At 54.4% G+C, this 10,116-nt stretch overlaps 2 protein-coding genes across 3 annotated transcripts; both read left to right on the forward strand.

Moving 5' to 3' along the window:
* Positions 1–2,538: 2,538 nt before the first annotated feature.
* On the forward strand, positions 2,539–7,093 carry CCDC28B (coiled-coil domain containing 28B). 2 transcript variants are annotated; one of them, XM_028133334.2, is made up of 6 exons: positions 2,539–2,610; positions 3,757–3,969; positions 5,531–5,697; positions 5,835–6,028; positions 6,240–6,262; positions 6,903–7,093. In XM_028133334.2, exons 2-6 carry the CDS (start codon positions 3,806–3,808, stop codon positions 6,955–6,957), a joined length of 603 nt encoding a protein of 200 aa, XP_027989135.2. In that variant the 5' UTR covers positions 2,539–2,610; positions 3,757–3,805; the 3' UTR covers positions 6,958–7,093. The 2 variants fall into 2 exon arrangements, with proteins under 2 accessions (XP_027989135.2, XP_054576802.1); XM_054720827.1 differs by having other exon boundaries at positions 3,784–3,969.
* Positions 7,094–7,350: 257 nt separating this feature from the next.
* Positions 7,351–10,063, forward strand: IQCC (IQ motif containing C). The gene is given in 6 exon segments (XM_008157040.3): positions 7,351–7,436; positions 7,723–7,866; positions 8,085–8,301; positions 8,764–8,882; positions 9,002–9,617; positions 9,620–10,063. Coding segments are annotated over 6 exon segments (1,269 nt in total). The 5' UTR covers positions 7,351–7,394; the 3' UTR covers positions 9,751–10,063.
* The last annotated feature ends 53 nt before the right edge of the window (positions 10,064–10,116 follow it).

A 10,116-nucleotide genomic window follows, 5' to 3' on the forward strand; every position in this document is an offset into this window, starting at 1 on the left:
GGAAAAGGCATGTTTAGATGTGGCAGGGGTGGCTGTCCTATGGGAGCAGAGGAGGGAAGCCCTGTCCCCTTCAGCAGGAGAACGGGTGGATACTGGAAGGGCCTGTGGCCCAAAGAGCAGGTAGAAGTTCGATAACCATTCAGTGCAGGGGTAGGGAACCTGTTTTTGCTAAGGGCCATTTGCATATTTATAACAATTTACTTAATATATATTTGTGTTGATAGGAAAAAAGCTCTTAGATTTATTGAATTTCGAGTCCTGCCTATGGTTGCCTTGTCGGGGCCACGCCAACTTATTTCATGGGCCTTACACAGCCGCAGGCCGGACGTTCCCCACCCCTTGTTTAGTAACTGGTTCAATGCAGGTGCACTGGAGGGGATGAAGAGATGAGGCAGGGGCCACATAAGTCACCAAGAGCCTGTGTGCAGGTGCAGGAATCGGGGCTATACCAGGAGACCCACTGAAGGTCTTTAGGTAGGGGATAGGGAGGGTCCATGAGGAATGCAAAAGCAAGGGCTACAGAAAGCTAGGCACATGGTGAGGTCCAAATTAAGACAAGTGGCATCACTACCATCTGGGCTGTCTCCATGGGCAACACCTCTTGGCACCAGCGCACCAGGGACCTCCAGGTTCCTTTCCTTTGATTCTGTGTGTTCCTTGACCACATTCTGCATAAGGTTATTAAGAATGAACCGGTTTCACCGACTGGGTGGCTCCATTGGTTGCAGTGTCATCCCCCTGCACCAAAAGATTGTGGGTTCAGTCCCTGGTCGGGGTCAGGGCGCACACAGGAGGCAACTGATAGATGTTTCTTCTCTCTCTCTCTCTCTCTCTCTCTGTAAAAACATCCTCCAGTGAGATTTTTAAAAAAGAATGAACTGGTTTCTTATGCACTCCTGCTCACCCACCCCAAGCTCCTGTGTGGGACACATCCTGGATGTCTCACCCAGCACCCTGTTCTCTGGGGCCTGGCTGTTCATCACAAAGGACCACATATGAATGGCCAACCAATGACAGAAACCAAGGGCCCTTCCCTCCACGCTGGCTGGGACAGTCCCGCAGAGCCTCTGCCCCTTGGTTCCAAAGGTCCTTAATGTCTCCCCTTCAGGGGAGGCCGCCACAGCTGGGAGCTCTGAGCAAAGCAGCTCTAAGAATAACTTCACCCTAGAGGTGCGCCTGGGCCCTCTGCCTCTTTCCTGGAGGAGCCCTGGTGCCATCCTGCAGTTCTGGTGAGGGAGGAGAGGCCTTCCAGCTGTCCGCTCTGCCTATGCGGGCTCTCTCTCAGATCCCTGTTACTGAACAAGTCCTGACTTAACGTCTCCCCTTCAGGAGCAGCCTGGGCATTGAAAGCCTTGCTCTGGAGCAGGCGTCCTCAAACTACGGCCCGCGGGCAACATGCGGGTGTTTTTGCCGTTTTGTTTTTTTACTTCAAAATAAGATATGTGCAGTGTGCACAGGAATTTGTTCGTAGTTTTTTTTTAAACTATAGTCCGGCCCTCCAACGGTCTGAGGGACAGTGAACTGGCCCCCTGTTTGAAAAGTTTGAGGACCCCTGCTCTGGAGCCTGCTGAAACAGTGCCTTATCCCTCTCTAACTCAGCCTGAGGCCCAGGCCCAGGGAAGCTGCCCCAGCCCCTCGGGAGAGGACGGTGTTTGGGAGGAGCTGTGTGCTGGATGGGAGGAGCTGTGTGCACTGGCCTGGGGCAGTTATTTGAGCCTGTAGGGCAGCCTGTCTCCAGTTGCATCAGATGCTTCTCTGAGGACCTGAGCTGGGAGCCTTTGCCAGGTCTTTAAATAGCTGCCCCATTGACCCCCACCCCCACCCCCGTCACATGCCCAACCTGGGGCAGAAGGGGGTGGGGAAGTGGTGTCAGCCTCCTTCACCCGCTCTGGTTTCCCTCCAGGCCTGCAGTCATACGCGCAGGTTTCCATCCACCCGATGCCCCCTCCCAGGTCTCCTGGGCCTGGGGTGTGTGTGTGTGGGGGGGGGGGGGCGACTTGTCCTGTCACTTCATCAGTGACTGAGTACACTTAACCAGCGAGAAGTGTCTGGGTGTTGTGGGAAGAGTGCTACTGCCCTCAAAAGACTATTGTTGACAGTATCTTCCGTCAGGGTTGTTATGAGGATTAAATGACCATAAAGTGCTTAAAGGGGTCCTGGACTCACTTGATAGATCATTGTCTTCTCCCAGTTTCTTCCTGTTGCTGCAGCTCTGGTGCTTCTTACATGCTTTTATATATGTCCGTCCATCTTCCCTCTCTCTTCCCTCTCTGCATTCCTCTTTCTGACAAAGCCACCACCATTTTGTGAGACTATAGTTTCTCTCCAAAACAGATGGGAAAAGTGAAAGGATTTTTAGATTGCCATCACACAACATCGCAGTCACCTTGTTCGGGTGGGGAGGTAAAGTCTTGAGAGGAACAGTATAATAAATGTGGAGATGCTCTCCCATCTTATCCCACCACCAGCGATAAAGGTCACTTTCTCTTTAAATGCAAATTACCTCCTGCCAGCTCAGCTTCCACCCCTCCCGTTCCCGGTTCCCGGTAGGAGAGTGCTGAGGGCGGAGGAACACACACGGAAGCTTCACTCCAGACCCCAAACCTCCAGGTCTGTTGCCCCCGGGAGTGGGGTGGGGCAGAATCACACTCCCTTTGAGATCCTGGCTCCTGAGCTGAGCGATCCACTTAGCACACGGTTTGGGGGTTGAGTGGGAAATAGATCCCAGGCCATCCCCAGCGGTTCCTGGGGAGCAGAGGCTCCCACTCCAATTCTTCTATCAAGACCCTAATTGGGTCAAGCTGCCGCAGGTCTCCCCGCTGCCACACCCCCTAACTGCCCACCAGCCATGTGCCAATTTAAATGCCCCCAGCACCACCACCATCCCAGAGTGCAGAATCAGGCTTGGTGGCAGCATCCTGGAAGGAGCAGCTGGGGAAAACCCCCGGAAAGGGCCCCCAGACCTCCCTGGGGAGGACCTCAACAGACCTGGGCTTGCCGGCGGAGCTGGACTGGAGGCCCAGCACTGCCAGCCACAGGCCAGCATTGTTGGGGCCAAGGCAGCCAGCTGCTGCCCAGCGCCCCTCCGCCCCCGCCCCCTGAAGCCAAGCAGGACTTTCTGAGTGCGGAGGGTGAAGCAGCTGGAAGCATGTCCCGGGGAACTTATGAGAGCTGCCTGGTGTTTGAGTTTGGGGGTGGATGGAGGAGGGGGTGCAAGCATCTAAATGGGGAAAACCCCACACTGAGCCCCGCCCTGCATGCCACCGCTTCTCCCGCTGTTATCCGTCCTCTGGTGGTTAGTGTGTGGCACACCCACACCTTGGTCACCTCCCATGCAGATGCTCCCAGCTTCTGCCTAAGCAGTTGATCTAGAACATGGCCTGGCTAAGACACCCCTAATCCTTTGGAGCTCCTGCCAGCTCACCTCCCCTGCCTCTCTCCCTCCACATTTCCTCTGCCAGCTCCTCCCCCTCAGCTGCGGGGCAGGGAACTCCAGCAGCATCTGGAGAATCCTACCTGATGCAGCCCTTTCAGGCAGGGCTGGAGGACAGGTGGGGACCTGAGTGGGCTCAAAAGGTCCTGCAAGTACAGATCCATGACCCCAACAGTAGGCGCTGGCATTGGGCCCTGCCCATACTGGACAGACAGATGAGGGGACAGAGGCCCTGGCAGATGTGAAGGGACAGTTGGAAAGTCCAGGGCCTTCCTTTGCAGCTCTCAGGGCTTGGCAGGTGAAGGGATGACTTTGCTTCTCAGATCTCAGTGGGGCTGCCTCCCACCCAGGCCTGAGGCCCAGCCAGCATTAATGGAGGACAAGAAGAAGAAAAGGAGTCCCAAGCCCTGCCTGACCCAGCCGGCGGCAGCCCCAGGAACACTCCGCAGGGTCCCTGTGCCCACCAGCCACAGTGGCTCCTTGGCCCTGGGCCTCCCTCATCTGCCGTCCCCCAAACAGAGGGCCAAGTTCAAGAGGTGGGTACAGAAGGAAAGGGCCAGAAGGGAGGGACCCTAACTCTTAAGCTGAGCCCTATGGTCAGGAAGGAAAAGGGGCCTTAGCCTTTAGGTCCTGGACAGTAATGGATGCTTTTCCTGGGGATGCCCCCGAGAACCCAAAGGCTCAGGCCCAGCGTCTATCCTCAAGTGTGTGTGTGTGTGGGGGGGGGGAGGCTGGGTGGGTCACACAGTGAGATGACTGAACCACCTCAGAGCAGGGAGTGAGCAGCACTGCCTGCCAGGAAGTGAGAGACAAAGAAGGCTGGTGGGTACACTGGACAGGGGGAATGTTTAAGGGGCTTGCTTGGCATGAGAAAGAAGAAACACTGCCTGGAAAGTTCCAGGAACCACAGGTGGGTTGGTGGCCCTGGAGTGTCATAGTAGGAAATGGTGAGGAGCTACTCGGGTATACAATTAGACTTATTTGCCTAATTTTTAAATTAAATTTATTGGGGTGGCACCTTCGACACCATATATTTGCCCCTTTCCCCTTTACTAACCCACCTTCCCTCTGTAACCACCACACTGTTGTCTGTGTCTGAGTTTCAGTTTTATATCCCACATACAAGTGAAATCATATGGTTCTTAGCTTTTTCTGACTGACCTCATTTCATATAGCATAACATTCTCAAGGTTCATCCATGGGTTTTTTTGTGTTTTTTTTTTAATGTTTGGGAATCTGCACCCTACCCTATAATGTGTCCCTGTGTGTTCTTTCTCCAATTGCTGTTTCCCTATGGCTTTGACATCCCCTGCCTTAGGGGCATGTTTAGGGACAGCTACAGTGGGTATAGCTGAAGCTCTGGACTGGGTCAGGAATAAGAAGAAATGCAATTGGAGAATGGGATTACAGATGGGGACCAGGCTGGGAAGGTCATTAGGTGTCATTCTAAGGGCAATGGAAAATTCAAAACAGTTTTTAAAGGCCCTGGCCGGGTAGCTCAGTTGGTTAGAGCATCTTCCTGATACGCCAAGGTTGCAGTTCAACCCTGGTCAGGGGACATACAAGAATCAACCAATGAATGCATAAATAAGTAGAACAACAAAATCAATGTATGTGGTTTTTTTTTTCTCTTTCTCTCTCTCTCAAAATCAATCAATCAATAAAAAATGTTTAAAGTTTTTAAATAGAAGAGGGTCAGATATTATGGGGAGAGGTAAGATAGCTCTCATGGCAATAAGGTAGTAACTGTCCCCAAATTCACCGAGGACCAGTGAGGACAAGTGATTCACTCAGGGTCACAGGAGGAATGAGTGGGGGCTCAGACAAGAACCCAGGAGCCTCCTTCCAGGCATGGCTCTGACTTTATCATTGGCAGAAAAAAAACCCAAACTTATTTTGACCTCTTACCCTCATCCCTCCTCAGCCTCCCTTCCCTTTATCAGTCCTGGTGCCCGGAGCAGGGCCAGAAGAACAATCATCCATTTATATTGGTGAGTGGGTAGGAAGATGAATTAGTGTACAGACAGATGGCACAAAAGACCTGGGGGTGCCTGGCTGCCTCTGCCCTGTGACTTTGGTCATGTCCACTCCACGCAGGGTAGGCAAGGAGAAATGCCGCCCGGTGCTGGCCGGAGGTGGGGGTGGCTCTGCAGGCACCCCCCTGCAGCACTCGTTCCTGACTGAGGTGACCGATGTTTATGAGATGGAGGGAGGACTGTTGAACCTGCTCAATGATTTCCACTCAGGCCGGCTACAGGCCTTCGGTGAGTCCTGGGAGCTGGGTTTAGAGGATGTGTGTGTGAGAGGGGGTGGGGGGCGTGGCTAGAGGGCCTGGTCTCTGGTGAGTGGCTGGGGCCACGGTCCCAAAGTTGCTCCCAGGGCTCAGACAGGTGCTGTCCAGGGAAGGAATGCTCCTTCGAGCAGTTGGAGCACGTGCGGGAGATGCAGGAGAAGCTGGCCCGGTTGCACTTCAGCCTGGACGTGTGTGGGGAGGAGGAGGAAGAGGAGGAAGAAGAGGACGGGGTCACTGAGGGGCTGCCTGAAGAGCAGAAGAAGACCACGGCTGACCGCAACCTGGACCAGCTGCTTAGCAATGTGGGTCAGGGCTGGGTGCTTTGCTTCCTGGGGGCATAAGGGAGTGGGGGAAGTACTGCTCCTAAGGCCATTATTGACCCTTGGGTGAAAAGCTGGGGGTGCATAAAGCTAAGAGCTCTGGGTCTCTCAAGCCCACTAGAAAACGGCACTCAGAACATCTGGGGTTTGGCCTGGTGCCTCTTCTGACAGGAATTTCTCTTTCTCTCCACAGCTGGAAGATCTTAGTAATTCTATGTATCCTTTCCGGGGACCTGTGTATGAGTGTATGGGCCTCCAGAGAAGATATCAATTTCCTCTTCCCTACCACCCTCCAGGAGTGTTTACATATAACCATCATCCCCACACTCAGATGTCCTACTAAATCAGAATTAGCCACAGACTGCCCCCACCCAGGAAAAGGAGTGCAGGAAGAATTTCCCAAATATTAGGGAAAAGGTGATTGCAGAGAATATGTTTTACCTACTTATCCAAAATCTTTGCAAGCACTTTAGCTGACACCAATCCGTGGCAAAGCTTGTCTAATGTCTTCCTAACCTTTCAGCACTCAATTATTTGCAGTGATTTAGATGATCTCCCTAGTTAGTCCTGGTCAGAAACAGTAAGGGTGCAGGCACCTGTAGGATCTACTAGATCCAAAGAGAATGGGCTAAGCCACCTAGCAAGAAGGGCCGATGGAAGGGCCCTGGCCTCAGTGCTCCAAGCTGGAATACGGGCCTAGGAAAGAAGGGCCGATGGAGACTGCAACCTCAGACCACGGACCACCCCAGAGTCCCTTGCACAGCCCCTTCTCGCAGTAGGAGAGCCAGCCTGAGCAGGATGGAAAGATAGGGCTGGAAAGACTGGGTCCCAAGTGTCCAATCCTTGACTGTCACAGACAGAAGTTGCACCTGGCCGAGAATGCGGAGCCTGAGGAGCAGGCAGCTGTGTAGGTGTCGGACCTACGCCCAGACTGCCCCCTCTCCTTCCCTTCAAACTGTGACTTTTTACAGACTCAACTGCGTATTCTGTGGCCCCCCAGGTGCTATGGGGAGGGGGGCATTACATGGAATTAAACCGGAATGAAAGAAAGCGGCTCCGTGTCCTCCCTCTCCTCACCGCGTCTTTCTCGGCCGGAGCGCCCCGGCCCGGGCAGGTACACCCCCGCGCAACACACTTTCGGTTTGGGAGGCCCGGCTCCTGGAGTCTGGAATCCCCAGTGCGGCTCCGGGAGGGCGGGGGGGGGTGGAGGCTCGGACTCGTCCAAACCAAGCCGGAGGGGAAGGTGGTCCTGGAGACGGCGGGGCGGGGCCAGCGCTCGCAGCTCTCGGCGCGGACTAGTGACGCACTACGCAGGCGCCGGCAGCCGCGCCGGGCAGTTGACACCTAGATGGAGCGGGAGCGGTTGGTTCGGAAGGTGGTGGTGCTGCAGGTACCGGGCGGTCGGGGGTGCACATGATTACCCCCTGGGAACTCAGAGATTCCGACCCGCCCCCACCGCCCAGCGGAAGCTGGGACCCCCACGCGCTCCCACCACACGCTTTTGAGGGGTCATGGAAACGGTGGGAAGGACCTTAAATCCAAGAGAGGGGTCCAGCCCGGAGCCCCAGCGCACAGCGTCACCTCTCCTTTCCCCGTGGCCGCGGGATGACCTCCCCAGGAGAATCCCAAAAGATGCCTCCACTTTTGCAGTGAGGAGGGTTTTCTTTCCCCACCAGGCCTGCGTCCGGGGTTTCCTGGTCCGACGCCGGTTCCAGAGTCTACGAGCAGAGTATGAGGCTATTGTACGAGAGATCGAGGGTGATCTGGGCACACTACAGTGGACTGAAGGCTGGATTCCCAGGCCCCAGTTTCTCCCACAGGTAGTACACACCCAGAGGAGAAGGGACCGGGGTAGGGGATCCAAAGGAATGGTAGACTCCACCCTTCCTGCTGACAAGCTTTTCTCAATGGAAAAGGCAGCAGCAGACTTACTTCCTCACACCCCAATCCTGAATCTCCCCCGCAACTTGTAAGCTTAATGGCACCCAGATACTTAGAGGTTTAGCCCTGGGGCACTCATACCTCTCTGATTTCTCAGAAGGCAAAACCCCATCGGAACTGGAAAGCTGGAGCGAAGGTACCAAAGTCAGAGCAGGAGCTATGGAGTTGCTTCCCACGTAAGGAGCCTGAGAGAGAGGAGATGATGCTGAAGAAGTCAGGAGAGAGCTCAGCAAACTCAGAAAGTCTTCACTGCAGAGATAGCAGGAAACCCAGCCAAGAGGAGACTGAAGCTATGCCAAGGATGGAGAACCCAGGTACCTCTCTGCCTAGATCAGAGAAAGTCCGTGACCCTCTCTGGGCGCCAACTTTCCCATCTAAAAAGTGAAAGGCTTTTTAAAAAATCTATGTTTTTTATTGATTTCAGAGAGGAAGGGAGAGAAAGAGAGAGATAGAAACATCCATGATGAAAGAGAATCATTGATCAGCTGCCTCCTGCATGCCCCTCACTGGGGACTGAGCCCACAACTGGGCATGTGCCCTTGACTGGAATCAAACCCGGGACCCTTCAGTGCGCAGGCTGACACTCTATCCACTGAGCCAAACCGGCCAGGGCAAAGTGAAAGGCTTTTTCTAGATAAGTTGCACCCCATCCTCCTTCCTTCTGCCTAGTTGAGGGCAACTGTGGGTGGGCAGGAGGAGGGTGCTAGGGTCTAATGCTAGGTCATTGCCCAGTATTTACCCCTCAAGGCTTTCTCCCATTCCTCCCTCCTTCACAGAAGCTGCAGGTCCAGGACTGCCCCACAGTCCCACAGAGCTCCAGGAGCTCCAGTACCATCGCAGCCACGTGGCCATGGAACTGCTGTGGATACAGCAGGCCATCAATAGCCGTAAGGAGGTAGGCACTGACTTGGAGCCCTTAGTGCACATTTAGAGCCAAGGGTGGCGGTGAGGGAAAAGCCTCCTGCCATGCCCATGCAGGCCTGCCTGGTACAGTGTTTGTTCTCTTCCCAACAGTACCTAATTCTCAAACAAACACTGGGATCCCCAGAGGCAAGGTTAGACCACGGAGGACAGAGCTGTGAGAGAGCTGGGTCACAACCAGGCCCCCCACTGGAAGACCAGTACTACAGAGACAGGACAACTGGAAAGAAAGACCATGCAGATGACTCTTGCTGGAGGCTCAGATCACAACCTCACAAATCCCCGGAAAGACTGGCCACTACAGATGAAACCACTGCTGGGGCCAAGCACAGGGACCCAAACCGCAGGAGGGCTGGACCACAGCTACCCACATCATCAGATAAGCAAGCCATAGAGAACAGGCTCACCAAAGAGCCACATCCTGGGGAACAGACCTTTGGAGGGACCTGCCTACAGCTGACAAAACTAGAGGACCAGACCCCCAAAGGCCTCAAACCTAAGGGTCACACTTCTGGAAAGGCCAGAACACAGCTGCCCACACTCCGTGTGGACCCAAATACTGAAGCTAAGTCTCCCAGAAGGTCGGACCACAAAGAGCCTAATTGCCAAAGAGCTAGGCCACGAGAGTTGGGCCTCTCGGAGGACCGTGTCACCTGGGGTGGGACTTTGGCAGAACATGGTAGCCTGGATCTCTGGAAGACTAAACCACCCAGGGCCAGACCCCCAGTAATAAAAGCTCCAGAGGTAGAGCTTCCAATGAGCCTAGCTCTGAAGGATGGAAAAACCAGAGGAATGCACCATGGAGATCAAGGCCACTTGAGAAACTGTCTTCTACAGGGTAGATAGCATAGGAGAGAAGCACTGGAGGGACAGGCTGTGGGAGACAGGACCAGCAGGCTAGACCCTGGGGGAGCCAGGGCTGATATGAAAGGCAAGGAGACAGGTCCCCGGTACCAGTTCTACCTCCCGCCCCTAGCTATTGGTGGCCAGTGGGGCTAAGAGAAGCTGGAGCAAAGAGTTGGCACCAGTACAGGGAGAGGAGGGGGAAGGACACTCTTTCATCCTTTGCCTGGGCTCAATCCAAATTTCAGGACAGGGGAGTTACCTGGGTAAGTAAAGGGGGAGACCTGATGGAAAATAAAGGTTTTCCTTGGATTCTGAGCCTCATTGCATTCATCTGCTGCCTGTGGTCAGGACATACTCTGGGC

The sequence above is a fragment of the Eptesicus fuscus genome, chromosome 9 (assembly GCF_027574615.1).
Source record: "Eptesicus fuscus isolate TK198812 chromosome 9, DD_ASM_mEF_20220401, whole genome shotgun sequence".
In the NCBI taxonomy this organism is placed as follows: domain Eukaryota; kingdom Metazoa; phylum Chordata; class Mammalia; order Chiroptera; family Vespertilionidae; genus Eptesicus; species Eptesicus fuscus.

Coding starts and splice junctions, on each gene's coding strand:
- CCDC28B (XM_028133334.2), top strand. CDS start 3,806: ATGGAGGACAAGAAGAAGAAAAGGAGTCCCAAGCCCTGCCTGACCCAG. Junction 6,029..6,239: donor TGGACCAGCTGCTTAGCAAT/GTGGGTCAGGGC, acceptor TTCTCTCCACAG/CTGGAAGATCTTAGTAATTC. Junction 6,263..6,902: donor GAAGATCTTAGTAATTCTAT/GTATCCTTTCCG, acceptor TGACTGTCACAG/ACAGAAGTTGCACCTGGCCG.